General features: G+C 51.0%; 1 protein-coding gene across 3 annotated transcripts in view; it reads left to right on the plus strand.

Annotated features, from left to right (window-relative positions):
* Positions 1 to 18,625, plus strand: part of CREB3L1 (cAMP responsive element binding protein 3 like 1) — a 42,604-nt gene that overhangs the window by 15,046 nt on the left and 8,933 nt on the right. For 2 of the 3 annotated variants that reach the window (XM_072339095.1, XM_072339094.1), the window contains exons 2-8: positions 6,644 to 6,872; positions 11,669 to 11,829; positions 13,515 to 13,593; positions 14,513 to 14,673; positions 14,823 to 14,972; positions 15,744 to 15,802; positions 17,888 to 17,956. In XM_072339095.1, coding sequence (XP_072195196.1) covers positions 6,644 to 6,872; positions 11,669 to 11,829; positions 13,515 to 13,593; positions 14,513 to 14,673; positions 14,823 to 14,972; positions 15,744 to 15,802; positions 17,888 to 17,956 — 908 coding nt within the window. The remainder of the gene's footprint in view (positions 1 to 6,643; positions 6,873 to 11,668; positions 11,830 to 13,514; positions 13,594 to 14,512; positions 14,674 to 14,822; positions 14,973 to 15,743; positions 15,803 to 17,887; positions 17,957 to 18,625) is intronic. The other variant, XM_072339093.1, reaches the window with a different exon arrangement.

Below are 18,625 nucleotides of genomic sequence, written 5' to 3' on the forward strand. Positions count from 1 at the left end.
GTACCGTGCACGCAGCGCAAGTGAGCTGGAAGGCAGAGGCATTCCTCAGATCTCCAGGGTGCTGCTGCTGGGAGGAGAGCTGCTCCCGTCTCTGCCGGCCGCGTAGTCCCGTGCAGGGGGCAGAGCAGCGCCTGCGCCGGCAGGGCCTACACGGAGCCGCGGGGCACATCACCCTCTCGGGGCGGCTCCGGACGCCAACGGGGCCAACTCACGGGGCAGTGACTGGCATCCTCCGGTCGCTGCCGGGGTGCTCGGTGGGCGGCCCAGCGGCGGGCATCCCGTGGCGATGGAGGGGCAGGGCAGGGCATGGCATGGCAGTGCAGTGCAGAGCAGGGCATGGCATGGCATGGCAGTGCAGGGCAGGGCAGTGCAGTGCAGGGCAGGGCAGGGCAGTGCAGGGCATGGCATGGCATGGCATGGCAGTGCAGGGCAGGGCAGTGCAGTGCAGTGCAGGGCAGGCCGCCCCGCGAGGCGAGGCGAAGCGCCGCGGGTGGCGGCGGGCCGCGGTCCGCTCCGTCCTAACCCTGCACTCCTCCCGCCCGCCCCGCCGCCGCCCGCTCCTGGCAGCCTCCACCCATTGGCCTCCGCCTCGGCGCCGCCGGCCAATGAGCTGCCGCCGCCGCCGGCCGTTGGAAGCGTGCACGGCCGCCGTTCCCCGCCGGCGCGGCGGGCGCGGGGCTCGCTCCCTGCACCTGCCGCCCCCTCGGCCGCCGGGCTCCCAGCTCGGGCCGGAGCGGCGGAGAGGCGGCCGCGGGTCAGCCGGGGCTCGGGAGGACGTCGGCAGCCCCGCTGCTCCCTCGCTTCGGGGCCCGGGGCAGCGCCTCGCGTTGGCGCCGCTCCCCGCATCGCCTTCTCGCGATTGTGTCCCGAGCCTCCGTCGTCTCTCGCAGGTCTTGTGGCGCCTAGCGCTGCAAATGGTAAATCCAGGCCCTTGGCACAGCCGTGCGGTGGAAGGAGGTTTCCACGAGGAGCTGCTCCGGGACTCCGCGAGGCACGGGGGGGGATGTGGCTGCGGCCGCACCTTCGCTCCGAGGGGCAGCGTGCCCTGCTGGAGGGAGCCGATGGCACGGCAGAGTCGAGGCGAAGCGGGTCCCCTGCCTTGCTGTCAGTGATGCGGCCCTCCCCCCCCTCTCCTTTCGCTGTCACTCCGCATTATTCTACAGAAGGCAGTAAATTCTGGGCCCGATTCCAGATCCGGCTGAGCCAAGCCCTCTGCCTCTTGGAGGCTGGGTGTCAGGGAGGCGTCTGGTTAGCTGCACAGCCTGAGCCCGGGATGCTGAAAATCACCCTGGGCTCCCTGGGATCTGAGAAAGATGGAGGAGTACTGCCGGTGGGGCTGAGCTTGGGATGGTGGAGGGGAATAGTGCTGGAGTTTGAAGATGACTCGGACTGAATTGCTTCAGCATTGCCACGCAGAGATGCAGGAAGAGCGGGGAGTGAGACTGCCCAGGCAGAATGCGGGTCTGGACAGAGCTTGAGTGGCAAAGCAGTGAGCTGCAGTCCTTGATGGTCTTTGGTGTCCCCTCTCACCCGTGTAGGTCAGGGTAGAAGGGCATCAGAGGGGTTAGAGAGAGCCAAGAGGTAGTGGATGATCACTTGTGCCCCACGGGGAGCAGTTGCACTGACTAGACGGTGAGATGAAGTGCACACAGCAGCTGTCTGTCCCGCATGGACCCCATTAATGCTGTCAAGACCTCCACTTTCATAGGCTCTAAAATTCACTGCATTTTTTTAAGCAAGCAGAAGGACTGTCTGGAGTGTATGGGCTCTTCTTTCCTGGAATGTAAAGGAAACCTCGGTTGTGAAGCTGGAGTGCAGGGGGCTTCATTCCTTAGTGAAAGCAGAGAAGGGAAATGCAGATGTCACAGCTGGGACAGGAGATTTATCTTGGCAAGCAAAGAGGAAAAATACTTTCAAAAAGAAAAGAGAAAAGTCAGAAGATTCCCCTCCCCATCTGCTCCGCCTGCCAGCACGAGCAGAACCTCCAACCTGCAAAGGCCCTTAGTCTCCTGGGCCTGGGCTCCCACCCAGCTGGATTAGCCCCTTGCTGCTTTCTCCTTGGAGCCAGACCATCGTAGTGGGAGCAAGGAGGCTGTGAGAACTAAACTGATCCTTGAGGGAGACTGCTTCCAAACAGCTCCACTGGAGGTGGGGAAGGGAAAGTCACAGTCAGAGGATGGATACGTGAAAGGGAAAGGGAGGGACAGATGTATCCAAAGTGATTGCAGCGGAGAAGTGGATGCAAGGAGAGGAAACGGTTTCCTTCCCGGCCATGCGGAGCCACTGGGTAGGAGCACCTCAAGGTGCACCATGTACACAGCTGGACAGCGGAATAAGCTTAGTGCCTCGATCTCTTCCTGGGGCCCTCCAGAGGTCTAACTCCAGCTCTGGGTGGGGGCAAATAGAAAGCTTGCATTTGGATGTCTGGATGCCTTACATTAACTCCCAGGATAACTGCTGTACAACAGGAAGGGCTGTTCAAATGAGAAGTACACGCACGCACACACAGTTTGCTATTTAGACAACCCTAAGCATGAGGTCAGGGTGAAAACATGTGGTGGAAATATGTTTGGAAGAGTCAGTGCCTATGTCGGTCACCACGAGTGAGAGAGAGCAGGAGCCAGCAGCTGACAGATTCGCACTCTCCCTGTGGCTGAGGTGGCCTTAGCCTGAGCAGATTCTCCTGTGGCATGAGACCAGATTCAGGCTGCCTGGAGATGAGGAGATCGTTGTCATCCCTGTGCCTGCACACCCCAGTTTGTTCCCCTTGGGCACTGCCTCCCTGTCCTCCCAGAGGTGCAGTGGGGGGATGGGTGGCTAGAAATCAGGCTTGGATCAGGAAATCTAGCACATCCTCACCATTGCATTTCTGTCCCTTGGCTGCCCCCTCCCTGACCGCTCACTGGTAATACAGCTTTGGAAACACATCTCGTGCTATTTCTTGGCTTTGGAACATAGTTAGAAGAAGGAAGGAGGGTGTGAAAGGGAGGGGGGAGATAGCAGGAGGGAATAATGCAAAATGAGACTGTGCTGGGAGCTTTGTAACCCATCTGGAAGCCGTTTCCCCCAGCACGCTTCACGCCTGCTCCCTCTGGCCCAGGATGGTAAAGAATCACGTTCCCCAGTTGACTGGTTCTCCTTGCCCAAGCCAGGCCCGTGAAAGTTACTTGAGATATTGTGAAGGAGAATCTCAGCAGACTTGCAGGTTCCTTCATTGTCACAACTAGAGATACTTTGCCAGTTCCCCAAGGAGCAAGAGCTGGCTGGAAGGCGCTCTTAAAGAGTTTAGACCTTGGAGAGTGTGAGGTGAAGAGCCTTCTCTGCTTGTGCATCTCCACACATTCCACCATTCCCATCCAACACCTGTGCGCTCTTGGACCTTATGTTTAAGGTGCTTCTAGTCCGCTGTGGTGTTGGGAAGAGTCTCTCCGAGGCCCAGCCCAGTCCTTTCATTCAGTGGCAGAACATGGTGGCCTTTGGCTGTGCTTGCTCCAGCCTAGGTGGGAAGGTAGGGCAGGTACAGCACCTCTACTGGTGTATCAGCTCAAAGCCTCATGGAACACATTTGGTTGAGTAATTAGCCTGCCTCTGTTATCACTTAGAAACTGGCAGCACTGGCCACCATGATGTGTTATGAGCCACGCAGCCCTGACACACTGTACCCTGGGAAATGCAGTTACCCAGAGCCTTCTCTCTCACATGTGTTAAGGAGGAGGGTGGCTGAAGCCTTCATTGAGTTTTACCAGATAAGTACAGCTCTCCCACTGGGGCTGAGTGGCAGAGTTGGCATATTCTGGGCTGTTAGGGTTGATCTGGGCTAACTAGCAGTGGTTTTGAAACAAGCACTGGTCTTTGCTACAGTATGCCCATCACAGTTGGATCTGGACAAGGAGATACTTTCTTGTTACTGTGTGGCTGCATCTACGAACATTGTTGCTAATCACTGTTACATTGACACCTATCCTAAAGCTAACACTTCCTGATGGCATCGAAGGAACAAAGCCCGTGAAAGCAGCACGGCAGTCTCCTCAGGACTTGGTGGCTTAGCTTCTTGCTTATTTTGTTGTGGGTTTAGGTGGCTGCAAAGCCATATCATTATTTGCTTTGCCCTTCTTTCCTTTGCCTTTTGCTTTCTTCTCTGAATAAAAGCAATCTCCAGCTCTGTGTGGATGCTCTTTCTGTCCAGTCCCTGGTGCCACCTTTGGTAATAACCACAGTTACTCCCAGTCTCATATGCTAGGTAGCCCCCTTAAGCACTGCTGCCTTCTCTCCACCATCACACTCATATGGTTGGAGAGAGAAGAAAAGGTGCTACTTTGTATCTGCCTCTTGGTTTCAAAGTAAACCTAGAGGCATAGCTTCCCTCCAGGTAGGTTTGTCCTAATCCTTGTTTTAAGCATGAGTGTTAAAGGATAGTGAGTGGAACTAATGCATAACTGCATCTTCTCCCTGGCTGGTCTCCAGCCCCACCTTTGTTAACGCAAGAAATTTGAAGCACGTGGCAGTCACAGATGATTCTTCCTGCAGCTGACCATCCATTACTGCTCCTCTTTGAGAGTTACACATTCACTCTAGTTTTTATGGCTATGGGTGTACTTACGCAGTTTGGATGCCTCCTGTCAGATCCCGGCTCTGTGTGCTCTGGTGTTACAATGGCAGCCAAAACTCTGAATCCTTTTACTTTCCTATGATTGGTCACATTCTCATCCTTACCACAAGGCTATCATGTTCATGTCCTGTTTGCTTGTGTTGTTTGGAGAAAGCAAGACAAAGAGCAGCTGTTACACGAGCAGGCGCTCTCTGGGGTTAATGCTCAGGACTCCATACTCTCCTACCCCTCTGTGTTGTAGGACAGGACAAAACATGGTTTTCCGGTGCTTTTTAAATAACCCAATTCCATCTGCTGACTCAGCGTCCTTAGAAGAACAGTGCAGATGGGAGGTGTTTGCTGTCACTTGGTTCGAGTGCAGTTTAGGCAGCTTGAAAATGGCTGAGTAGCCGCCTTGCCTCCATGCTGCCAGTATGGGAGCAAGTGGAGAGATCTTCATCCCAGACTTCCCTGGGAGGGCCTTCTCACTGGGAGAGAAACCTCGTGTCAGGTAGAATGCAGACAGCAGGGACTTCTGCCCATTTCCTGCATGCTCTGCGGGCATTTGATTTTTAAATCGTGTTGGAAGGGGAAGGTTACTGCAATGATAGAAGCTGCAACAGCTTACCATTTCCCTCCCCCACTTGGTGGGAAGTGCAAGTCTGCTCAGCTGGAGCCTATTTCATTCCCCAGCCTCACCCTACACTTGGGCAGCCCAAGTACTGTTGACAGAGTGATACTGTGCTCAGGTAAAGCAAATATACCTTCCTGTCGGAACAGGAACCTGCACAGTCCAGCATCCGGGGTCCTCTGGCCAACTCCTTCCTCAGTGTTACAGGTGGGGAAAGAACTGCACGCACCCCCAGCTCTTCTAGGAACTGGCTCTCCCAGAAATTTTCACTGGCATTCGTGCCTCTTCTGTAGGACCTGTGAGCTCTCTCGCACTTTCTCCTGTCCATACCCTTTTGCTTCCTGGTATTTCAATATGCTGCTTTCAACACTCTTCTGCCCACCCAGATGCTTTTACAGTCGGGCGGGTGGGGGCAGTCTGACTCGGCTGAGCTCTCTCCAGTTCATTTAAGTTACACAGTTCCGTCTGTGTAATACAGTCACTTGAATGTAGCTGTCTTTTCTTTCCTCTCCATGAGCCAAAAGCGTCAATCTGCCAACGAATGGGATGATTTTTCAGCTGGTGTTTGGCAATCATCATTTTTCTCCCTGCTCAACCGGCGCTTTGTTGTAGCAAATGGAAAAGTTAGCAATCTGATTTCTGAATAGGGGGATATGCCTCAAAAGAAGCAGGTTTCCTGTGGCATCAGGAGCCCGGATCCCCAACTGCACCAGCCAGATTTACTGGCTGTTACTAGAATGATTAGTGGCATGATTGTTTGTTGTTAACAGCCCATCTGTAGTGTTTAAACTTCATCGGGGAGCAGAATTTCACAGTCATTATCTGGCTGGAGGACAGCTTCATATGGTCCACAGAGGGGCTGTGAAATCCCAGAGGAAATTAAATATAACAGGGGGTCTTCCTGTTATGTGGATCCAATTGATTTTTTTTTTCCTCTGATAGAAATCAGCAGCTGATTTGATGTTCTCTGGGCCATCAGAGTGCCTATCGCTGCTGGCAGAGATCATGAGAGAGTGTCTGTCACCACAGGCACCACAGGTGTGAAGACCATGATTTTCTGCCACACTTACTTCTTGTCATCATGGGGATTTCTTGCCTTGTGCTCTGCTTGGCTAGATGTCATAGTGAGATGATGCTGGCAAGCTGAAGATAGGTACCCGCAGAGGAAGGAGGAGATGTGAGAATATAGAAGAGTTTCCTGAGTGTTCACAGCATAGATAAATAGGCAGAGAATCTATAAAGCACCTCAGCTTTTTCTGTCTAAAGTCCTGGTGTCTTTATCACACTGATGCAAAGAAGGGGTAGCAACTGCTCTTTCCCATCCAGAAAGTGCTTTTGCTGAGGTTTGGCTGTCAGCACAGGAGAAAGCTCAGATTCCTCTTGGAGTTGACACTAATATTCTGTCTCCCTTGGATTTTCCTCAGCATTTCTCTGAGAACCTGGATCACTTCTCTGACAACATGGAGGATTTCTCCAACGACCTCTTCAGCAGTTTCTTCGATGACCCAGTTCTGGCTGAAAAGAACCCGCTGCTGGACATGGACCTGGACCCACCCACTCCAGGCATCCAGGCAGAGCACAGCTACTCCCTCAGTGGAGACTCAGCTCCCCAGAGCCCCCTCATGCCTGTCAAGACTGAAGATAACGCTAACGGTGAGCATGAGACACGCACACCGCACAGAGTCAGACACATCTGTTAGCAGCGGCTCTGGCTGTCTTCCGCATAGGACGACAAACTGGCTAACCCTTGAGCTTGCGCATGGCTAATCCAGGGAAGAATTTGATCCGCCATTGTTAAATACAGCCCACATTTTTTCCTTCAGCTTGTGCTCTCACAATCACATTGCTCCTTTTCCGGGCTAGCTGTTATTTACGAGGATAATAATTGGCTGTGGTTCTGTGCGCTGCCAGCTACTGGCAAGCAATAGGCAAAAGTCATTTTAGGATCCTTCAAGCCTGGGTGTGGATGCCCTAGATCCAGGTCTGTTTTGGCATCCGTCAACAGGGTTTTGGCTTGAATATAGGAAGCATGAGTCTCTGGCTGCAACCAGTGCTGGTACATGTGGAAAGCTAAGTGGCTTCTTTACCAGCAGATCTTTTAGCAGGAGACAGAAAGGAACAGTCATTTCAAAATCTATTTTTAAAACAATTCATTTCAGGATAATTTATGATGGCTGGATATTTTTAGAGCAGTCCTTGCAGAGAGTCCTGTAATTTGCGGCACTGTGTGGGTGTCCCAACAGCTGATGGACAACCAGGCTGCCTGAAAAAGCAGTGGCACAGGCTCAGTATACACAGAAGAAAGCCATTCCTTTAAGTGAGAGTGAGACTCAAGACAGAGGCTTCCCTATCATGGCCAGGAAGGATCCCAGCTCTGTGGTACAAAGGCAGAAGTGAAACTGGCCTTCACTGCCTCTTTGGTCCCTGCAAAATTGCAGCCACTGCTACCATGTTCCCTAGGAGCCCCTTAGGAAAGTATCTGGAAGACAATCCTAAGCAACTCAAGCCAAGCAAGCACTGTCTTAAAATCACAAAAGCTTTCCCATCTGCACAATTCTTTTTTTCCATCTTTAACCCCAACATAGTCTTGGAGGGCACTTGTTCCAAACAGTCAATCAGGCAAAAAAGAAAGCAGCATTAAGTGCACAGACACATGGTTATTCTGTCTCTGCAAATGAACATGAGGAGGGTGCGCCTTGGGAATGAGAGAAACAAGAAGCATGAGTTGTGAAATGCAGTGAAACACTCCTTGAAGCCTGGCTACATGAAGCTACCATAGGGATTCAGCTCTAGGGTACCTGTCACTTCTCCTCTCCTCTGCATCTGGACATATCCCAGCCTCAGTTGCATTCTCTCCAGGGCAAGTCCATGAGTCTCCTGAATGCAGTGCAACATTCCTCCTTGGGCAGAGGCTGGTACAGTGTGAGCACATAACTCAGGAGAGGCTGAGATGGATTCTGGAGCTTGCTCTCTAAGAGCCCAGGCTAGCTCTGTGCTGGGAGTAAGGTCTGATATTAGTGTGGCAAGTATAGGGGTATCTATGCCGCAAGTCCTGCAGTGGAATAATTCAGCCCATCTTTCCAGGGCTATCTTGGCTTGTAATGGGATGTGAGTCATATTCTAGTGAAGCCCTGAGTCAGGTCCAGTATTTGTAACACTGTGCAGTCCTTTTGGCACAGCTCCATCCAGTCTCAGTCCTTTTAGACATTCACTTCAAATTAATTACCAGGAGTGGCTTTTCTTTAACATTAACCAAGAACTGCTTGGTCTGCAGAGCTCCCTAGGAATGCCTGGGCTCTGTCTAGGCTTGGAGCTGGCTGAGGCTTGCTGCTTATCAGCTTTCTCCCAGCTTTTCTGCAGATCTTCAGCACTTCCAGATCCTGCCCCTTCCCACATGGTTCCCACTAACACGAGTCAGCCAGGGCAAGCCGCTGGGTGCGTTGTGACCCTGTTTATCCATGGAGTCTGCTTCCCAGATGGTTTGCACACAGACTGGCTGCTTCAATTCACAGTATGAGCCCTCCATTCTGCAGGCTGGGATTTGATGCCAGGAGCAAGGGGAGCCAGGATCATGCACAACAGTGGGTGCAGAACCAGCCTCAAGGCTAGTGATCGAATTCCTGTCCAGGTCCTGCTTCCCTGTTGCTCTTTGACTTACCACCTTTCCAACCCAGGGCAGCTATGGACATCTCACAGCCATATTTCTTCCTATGATATACAGGGGACCCGCAGCAGAGCATAAGATTCTTGGCATCCCTTAACATACAGTGGATTCTGCTGTGGGTACATAATGGACATACCTCTGAAATGCCCTCTCATGCAGCAAAACATGGATGTGTCCACACAAAAAGCTTCTTCCTCAGTCCATCGTTGACCCTCTGATGGCTTATGTGTTTGAGAGTCTGCAACCCAGTCATTCCCTAGATAAATCTCCAAGGGTGGGAAACAGAGCTGGGTCAGAACACAGACAGGAAATGGGAGGACAACATGTATAGTTATTTGGGTGTCTGCTCCTCGGACTGTCTGGACTGACAGCTCTGGGGGCTGCTGTCTTGCTGAGTCAAGCCTTAATGGGGAAAACTGTTGGTGGTCTGCTCTCCCTTGCCTGATAACTGGCTTCAGCAACAGGCCTCTCAGATGGAGGATGCCTTGTGCTTCTGAGAAAAAGAGAAGCATAGGGTTCTGCAGCACAATGGAAGGATGGGAGAGTGAGGACTAAAATCACAACAAAGGAACATCAGATTAGTCAGTAGGCACAACTTTCCTATTGTGGGTATAGAGAAACCCTGAAAAAGATCTAGTGTGCAGCCTGATCTGTGCACTAGTGGAGGTTGGTAGCCCTGCCTGTGGCAGGGAGTTGGAGATTCATGATCCTTGAGGTCCCTTCCAACCTGGGCCATTCTGTGATTCTGTGAATGCTGTGGACTGTTAATTGCTTTGCAGAGGGATGAGATTAAATTGTACAATTCTCTGTCAGGCCTGACACAGGTTCAGCTGAACTTGTCTAGAGTTGGGACACTGAGCACCTCTCAAGATCTCTCACCTCTGTAACAGACTGTGGTCAGACAGAAGAAGTTAGTCCAAGCTCTCTGTATGCAAATACTTGTGGCTAACACCTTGCCTCCAACCACAAGAAAGGGCTCGCTTGCATACCAGGGGCAACTGGGACTTCATTACCAGCTGTGGGTTTGGTGTCCTTCACAGGTCAGCGACAATGCAGTTCAGTCTGTATCTGCTCAGCAGCCCCTCAGTTATCACAGCTGTGCAGTGCACCCCTGCCTGCCTGAGATGCTCCTTGATGATGCTGGCCCTGCGACATTCTGGAAGCTCTAGGAAGTGATCCAGCAGCACTGGGAGGAGCACACTGAGCTGGTATATGCATGGAGTAGCCACAGCATCTTGTGTCTGTACTTGAAGATTTCCAGCCACACAGAGAGCTGGAAAGAATGGGCCTCAGCTAGAAAGACTTCTCCAGGCAGTAAAATAAGGGGTGCCAAGCCAAAGACAGGAAGACAACATACCACAGGCAAAGCTGATGTAATTTCTGCTCAAGCTTTGAGACCACTGTGTCTCAGGGTTCCACCCTTTCCTCTCCTGTGGGCAACAAAACCTGAGTTGGGCAAAGATGGATTTACAGTACTTTTAACTTTGGTTCACATGGCAGCTTCCTCATGGCAAGTTGCTCTTTCATGCCCTTCTTTGCATAGACTTTTCTGGAGCTGAGAAGGACCTTTCACCTCCTCTCTTCCTGCCAGGACATCTTCTGGATTGAGGCAGTATTACGGAGCTGCTTTGGGCAGCAAACAGCTGGGCAACCCCCCTGGCTCTGGGAGCACAATGTGCAGACAGTGATGTGCAGGGGCTGGAGAGTGAGCCTGAATGTTGCCTTACGTTGAGCCAACTGGGGCACTGTCTGGTGACATACTTAGAAATAGTCTGTCCTTTGTCAAGATAAATGAGTTTCTATTTGTCAGATAAAAAGAGGAAGGGATGAGGATTAGAGTGAGTGGTGGATGCAGGCTCCAGGCCAGCTTGGAGTAACTTTTTGGCAGGCTGAAGTATTTGAAGAGCAATAAGGGGACCAAAGCTTCAGAACAGAGCCTAGGCCGCTCTCCTGCCCGGCAACTTTTTCCCTCCATGTGAGATGTAACCACTCCTGGAATCTCTGCTTCCAGTGGTGAGCCTGGCTTACACCACATGCATGGTACAGAGCAGGCAGAGTCCAAGGGAACATCCCTTGGACCCTGCTTCATTCAGTGCTCTTCAGTGCTGCTGTTCCCGCCACTGTCAGCAATGGCAGCTTGGCACAGCAGCTCACAGCAGCCCCCAAGCAATGCAGGTCAGCAGAGGTAAGACTGAGGACAGCATCCCCACAAGCAGAGTGCCACACCAGGCTTCTTCCCATCATCTCCTCCTGTCCTGTGACCAAGCTGTGGTACTCGACACAGCATCAGCGGGAGGCCAAAGAGCATGGATGGACCCCCAGCAGCCTCTCACTGCCTTTGCGCTCACCAGCTCTCTAGCACAAAGGCAGTGCTATTCTTGGTAAAACACCTGGCAGCTCTGTGATGCTGGCCATGCTGCCTGCGGAGCCCAGCCCAGCATCCTCCTTACACTGAGTACCGTGTATAAATAAACTCCAGAGAATGAGACTGAAACATCAATGAGGGAAGAAACCCCACGGCTGTCTTTGAGCACATTGGCTGCACAGGGAGAGCAGAGCAGAGCGGAGACACGATCCCTCTAGCTCTGTCCTGTCTGCTCTCTGCACACTGGGGGTTTGTTCCCTTTTGTTCCCTCTGTTGTGGGCCCGCACATGTTTGTGTGGTGACAGTGCTAAACTTGGAAAGGCAGCCTCCCCAGATGGGGGGAAGCTGTCTGCATAGATTTGGTTTTTTTTTTTGTCCTGTTCTTACTAGAGTTTGACTCTCACGTTGTACATGTTTCAGAGCTGGAGAATGGAGTGTGGTCTCTGGGGCCCAAGCTCTGCTCCATCATGGTGAAGCAGGAACAGAACCTGGCTCTAGACCCGCCTGAGTCCCAGCTGGCTGCCAGCTCCAGACCGGTGCTGAACCTCAACCCTCTGCAGAGACTGCCAGTCCCCGAGGAGGTGAGCCCATTGAAGGTCCATCGGGAGTTTGGGTTCTCACACAGTGGCACTCCTGTGACGTGGACCCTGCTGTGTGACTGCAGAGTCCTGCTGGGTGATTAAGCTGCTGGGCAGACAGAGAAAGGTGATGCAAAGCCCAAATATTGCATCATTTTTCATTCCCCTCTTGAAATAGCGGTCAGAGCAGCACCAAACCTTAGGCTAGCTAGAATTGTCTTCTTCATTCCTGCAGTGAAGCTGCTGGACAGCTTATCCTCCCAGAAAAAATGATGGTAGGAAGGTTTTCTCTGGCACAGGAGGTTTTACAATCTGGGTTAAATACAAGCATATTTTCTTGGCACAAAACCCAAAGGCTTTTAAGCTTGCACATGCTGGAGGCCTCTCACGTCCAATCTGCCAGTATTTCCGTAGCCACTCTTTTGCTTATTTTCATTGACTTGTGATTACATTTTTCTCAGAGAACAGTGTCAGTTAATGCTACGCCAGTGACCCAGTTACCCTTGAGTACAGACCCCTGCCCTGCCACTGTCTTCTTCATTGCCTTGGGCTTATCATATGGCCTTTCACTTTACTCAGTTGCTTATTGGAAATGGAAGCCCTAGTCCAGCTCCTCCTTGCACTTTCCTATGAGGCAATGGGAATTATTATTTTTAAGGAAAAAGAGGCCAAGTCTTTTGGTCATATCTAAATTCTTAGGAAGTCTGTTTGTCTGAAGGAGGCTTACTTATACTACTAGTATGTGGGAGGGAGCTGGGGGCTTGGTTTGGCTGTTCCTGAGTCCAGCCGTGTTGGACAGGAAGGTCCAACCGGTCTCACACAGATCTCAGCTATCTTGTAGCAGCTCCGTAGATAACAAGAGAGCCTCCCTGGGGTTCACTTCCTTCATTCACTCATGCTGAGCATCTTCCCACTTCAACAGCCATCCAAAACAAATGGGTACTTCCAGCCAAAACTGTGCACAAACTTCCTCTACTATTTACAAAGCTTGAACTTGCTGTGCCCTCAAAGCTCTGCTGTGTGTGCTCGGCAGCCTTACCATGGTGCTCTCTCAGCTGTGTTTACAGTCTGGAGGAGTTTGCAATGTGTCTGTTCAGTGTAAAAACTCCCCCAGCCTGTGGTGACCTGGGGGCTGGTAAGTCAGGGAGCTGAGGGGCAGCACAGCCCAGATGGAAGAAAAATACTCTCTATTTAACTCCCAATCCCCTCCAATTGGAAACAGCTGCCCAGTGGTCCTGGTGAAAATCATGTGAGCAGGATGGGGTTTTGTTCTGTTTTCTTTTTCTGCACAATATCTATACTCCCATTTCTAATGAAGACAGATCAAAGGGGGCCTTCCCATGGTAACACGGAGGTTGGTTTAAATTGCATTGTCTGTGTCTAGCAAGGGAAGAATTGCCAAGGATGAAAGTCATCTCCCTTTTGGAGGTACTCAATGCACTGCTTGACAGCATATCCATCTGCCACTGCTGATTCTCCTGCAAACATGTGCTTGCTCTCTGTCTGCCCAGCAACACAAACTTCAGGGGGCTATGTTTGAATTCCTGGTTGTTGTTGTGCATTGTGAGAGGCCGTCTGGGGGCAGAGCTTTGATATGGAGTGGAAATGGTTGTGAACAGAACTGGTGGGAGCACTCTGGGCAAGGGAAGTGATGGCATCCAAAAACTCTTTCTGCTTCTTTTCCACAGACTCCCATTGAAATGACTCCAGCACCTGTGATCAAAGCTGAACCCAAAGAAGTGAACCAGTTTCTAAACGTACCTGCAGGTAAGCAGGCAGATTTTGCTGGTAAACATACATCCTTCTAAATTACTCAGATACAGATCGTTACTATTACTATCATTACTTGAGATCAGAGCCATATATGTGAGACAGTACCGGGGTACAGACCAATAGATGAGGGGGAGCATTGTACTCACATCAGCATCTGGACCAACAGCCACAGGGACTCCCAGGCAAAACAGGCAACCACAGAGTTGGAGATATGCAAGACAGCCTTTGAAGTCCTCAGAGTGACTGTAATGTTGTCCAAAAATAACCATTTGAAAGTCAGGAAATTCAGGATCCAGTTTAATTTGAAAAAAAAAAAATACCCAAGTATCTGAAAATCCACCGATACACAAATGTAAGCTCCATGGGAACTTCCACTTTGCCTCAGAGAAACACTTCTTATGCGAATTCTCGCCTCCATCAAGGCCCCCAGGGCTCTCCAGTACAAAGTGGGGACAGTTTTCAAGTGCTTGGCAACCAGCTGAGTAACCAGACTCGCTTTTGAACAAGTGTGCTGTCAAGTGTGTGAGCCTTATGGTGCTTTTGGAAGAACTCTTCTACAGAGCTTCCTGCACATGTGAACAGGTTATGGAGCAAAACATCATGGGCACTTTACTCCATTTTGATTGTCACGAGGTAATCTTAATGCTTTGTAAATACCACCAGTGTCTTGGCAAACCACCTGTCAGTACTCTCCTGCAGTTCCTAGTTTAGCACATTTGAGGTCAGTCTCATCTCTGTCTTGGGCAGAGCTCAGTCCAGCCTTGCTCTTAGGCATACCCCGTATAATGAGACTTATCGCTTTCTTCTTTCAGACCTGTTTTACAGCAGTGCCTTTTCTTGCTGCTACTTGGCATCTATGCCTGTCCCAACAGGCTGACATGACAGCCATTGACTTGATATCCTTATTTCTTAGTAGATGACCTGGTGCAGATGCCTCCAACTCCGCCCAGCAGCCACGGCAGTGACAGTGATGGGTCCCAGAGCCCTCGGTCCCTGCCTCCCTCCAGCCCAGCCCGACCTGCTGCTCGCTCTTCTACTGCCATCTCCTCCTCGCCTCTCCTCACAGCTCCACACGTAAGGATATGCAGGATGTCATAGCGATGCAGGGCTTCTTGGTGCTCAGAGGGGACTGGGAGCTTTCTGAGACTTGCAGGGTGGATTTGGTCGTTGTTAAGGAGCAGGACTCCTTGCTGTTGCTGACAGCTGCTTTGTGTGTGTTTCAGAAATTACAAGGGACCTCTGGCCCGCTGCTCTTGACTGAAGAGGAGAAACGCACCTTGATTGCTGAGGGCTACCCCATTCCTACCAAGCTGCCCCTCACCAAAGCAGAGGAGAAAGCACTGAAGAGGGTCAGGAGGAAAATAAAGAACAAGGTGACTGCAAAAAAACAAACCATGCAGATTCTGTGATCCCAGAGCCTCAGCTGACCAGCACTATAGTTATCCTTGCAGCACAGCTCAGAAGAGGTGGGATCCTGCCTTTGATGCACTGGCACAAGCCTCCCAGCCTACAGTGGTGCTGTGGATCATCTGTATGCATTCTGTACATACAGCTATAGCTGGAGAGTGTGGCTTCTAGCCCATCTCCTGTGAGTGCCAGCGATGGGGCCCACAAACTAAGGCATCTGACCAACTGTCCTGGTCAGGTCTTGTTGTGGGGGCAGGGAAGCAAGAACCACGGCATGGTGTAGGACATGAGTGGTGCACAGAGATCATTAGCCAGGCAGAAGCTATCAGACTTTAGACTGATTGGAAAGCATCTTGTGGGAGAAATAACAAGACCCTGAATTAGTCACCCAGTGACTCAGAAGTGGTCTGGGGCAGAATCTGCCCAGATGGCCACAGCACGTACCATGTGAGTCAGAGGAGTTCAGAGCAACCAAAAGATGCTCTCAGCAGCAAGGGGGGGTCAGGCACACTGCAACAAATATTTGTGGTCTATAGGCCGAATAAGTCTGCATGTCTGCAGCATCCATTCCTCCCAGTTTTGGCCTGGGGACCAGTAGGAATGGCAGACTGGAAGATGACATCCCCATTTACCTGAGTGTGCTGTGTGTGCAGAGAGCAGACAAGATGAGGGGGTTACAAAGACATGTCTAGATGCTTATGGTACTGACGGCTCTCTAACGGCTGCCCCTCTCACAGATCTCTGCTCAGGAGAGTCGCAGAAAGAAGAAGGAATATGTGGAATGTCTAGAGAAAAAGTAAGTTTCTTCTTCTCTGCCTTACCTTTGACAAGGGAGCCCTGTTCCTTCACAGCCCCTCTTTCTAGTGCTTTTGGCTCTGATAGCCCATGTGATCCCATACGTATGTAGTTATGCTTCCTCACAGCACCTGAGCTCAAAGGTGACTGAACCTGGGTCAGGGGTCTCTCCTGTTACTTCCATTATGGCATAAGGGTAGTCACTGTCACTCTACCCAGCAGTGACACTGTGGTCAGTTGGCTCTTTGAACCTCTCCTTACCAAGATGGTAAAGTTTAAAATGCCAGAAGAGCATCAGGGATTTCTATTGTGTTCCTATGAGAGAGACTCAGTACTCACCTCTACCCTGGGGTGACCTATTTGACAGTGGGAAGTATTCAGCAGTCACTGGACTTGCAGTGGGACTGTAAAAAAAAGAAGCATATTTTCAACTTAGAAAACTACTGACTTGCTCAAAAAGTACAATTCCTTGCAAGACTGGCTGCACTGAAGTTTGGTTTGGGATCTTGCCCCTACTCCCCTCCCTCCTAGAAATCCTCTTGCAGGATGGAGAATGCTCTAGAAATCTAGTGTTTCCAGCTGCTTAGTTTGGCCGCTTCTCCGCAGAACACGGGCCATTTTGGCTGCCCACAAGGTGGGATTTGGGATGAGAGTCATGTTTCCCCACTAGAACTGCTCCTATTCTGTCGGTCCCATAAGGAGTATGTCCTCCTAGGGTACTGAATACAGCTTTTCCCCTTCTCCCCATGAAGAGGACACACAGGCATTTGATAAGAAGGAAAACAGTGCACCATTATTAACCACACCCTTTTCCCTTCCCATCCCCCTTTTTGTACATAGGCTTTGTTTTTCTTCTTATTACTCTCAGGTCCTGAATATGTGACAGGCCTAAGCCTAAGGTGACATCACATGGCAATGGCATATGTCAATGAGGGCTGAAAACAACTCCTGGGGTCCTGATCCTGTGGTCTTCTCTGTACTAGCATTCCCAATGGGCATTCCCAGGCAAAGCAGAATGCTGGGATCCAGCTGCAAGCTCACATTTCTATTTATATACTATCTTTTCCCTGTTATTAACACCACCTGAGATCAGCAAAATGGGGAGAAAAAAAAAAACACCAAAAAAAACCCAAACCCAACCTTAATTAACTCTTCCTGCTGCTGCTGTTTGTTTATCTTGTGTAAGTGTGCAGAAATGCTAAATGAAAACAGATGACTCAAGGCCCCTTCAAATTCTCATGCCCTTTCACAAGCGGTGCCTCGGGGTTCATGCTAGTGTCCCACACGGACACCCACATCCCTCAGGATGGCGCTGGGGAGGTGCTGCCCTTGGTCGAGTAGCAGGGCCACAGCAATCAATCTGTGCTGGGGCCTCTTCCCCAGACGTGTATGTACTCAGTGCTTTGTTACGCTAGTGCATTGCTGGGACAGATGGCTTTCAAACAATGCCAGGTTTAAATGTGAACCAAAAGGAACACTCGATGATGTTTTTTTATATAATTATTATTATTATTATTTAATGTATCAAGTCTTTGGTCAGCTTGGCTTTCTGCATGAGCTGGTTTGTCAACATCTGTGCTTGAGCCCTTCACCATCCAGCACGACACTTTTAGCTGCAAGCTCGGTTTTTGCACGGAACGTCAGGTTTGGAGGTAGAGCTGGAAAGCCCAACATCAGCAGGCTGTTTCCCTGCCCTGGAGATATTCCCCTTCCCCTGTCCCAAGTGCAACACAGCGCCTTTCCTCTCGGGAGCACCGGGAGCAGCACGCAGGCTCTCTGCTGCCCTCAAGTGCCCACAATAAGAGCTGGCCCAGCATTTGTGCAGAGCTGCCTGGTTCCTGCTGCAAAGCACCCAGACTGGAAGACTTTTGGTCCCAGTGGGAGAGGTGTGAATTTATAACCCTCCTCCCCTCCTCTGGCATGCTCCTTAGGGGAGCTGGTTGAACATTTGGCTCCAGAACCACATGTGGAGGCAATGGATGTGGCCACTGAACCTGAGCCTTTTCAGTGCAAGAGAGGCAGGGGCTGTATCTGCCTCCTCTGTCCCACCTGTGTAACTAACTGGTCACGGGTCTTATTCCCACAGGGTTGAGACATACACGACAGAAAATAATGAACTCTGGAAAAAAGTGGAGACCTTAGAAAGTGCAAACAGGTAAGGGGAGATAAATTTGACCTCTCTGTGGGGTATGCAGTGGAAGGGAGGCTGACAGTGCACTGGGAAGTAAGAAGTCAGCCCTCTGGCTGCTGGTGTGGTGGGTGCGCTCAATGAGGCACTGGTCTGGGGCCCATGGCAGCAGCAAGGCAGCTGGGTTTGCTTAGTGAGCCTGGAATGTTTGTGTTGGGACGGCCAGGCCACCCCATAGCAAAGGGAGGGAGGGAAGAAGTTCTCTCCCATCTCCTTCTTGCAGCCCTTTGAGCTTACAGTGCTTTCTTGTAGCCCTCCAGGGATCTGATTGTCTTCAAGGCAGGTGTTCTGAAGGAGGCCATGTGCACCAGGCCCTCAAACTCACTCCTTCTTTTCTTGGGTTCTTTAGAAGCCCTGGGCTTTATGCAGCTGTTTCAGGTTTCTATCGAGAAACAGCTGAACAGCCTAGATGGGTAAGCCATTTCCTCTAATAAAGGCAGGGATCCCAACTCCCACCTCATCCATGGCAACTCCCTGTGTGTATGGCATTGGTGGGAACTGTGTGGCTCAGCCCCACAGCCCTTGTTTGCCTTGCCTCACCCACTTGTTCAGATAGGCTAGAGGAACTCCCCGCAAGCCTGGAGGATCTGCTCCCATCTGCTGCTGCTCCTGCTGCCTGCCTGAGAGGAACAAGAT

The sequence above is a fragment of the Excalfactoria chinensis genome, chromosome 5 (assembly GCF_039878825.1).
Source record: "Excalfactoria chinensis isolate bCotChi1 chromosome 5, bCotChi1.hap2, whole genome shotgun sequence".
Taxonomy (NCBI): Eukaryota; Metazoa; Chordata; class Aves; order Galliformes; family Phasianidae; genus Excalfactoria; species Excalfactoria chinensis.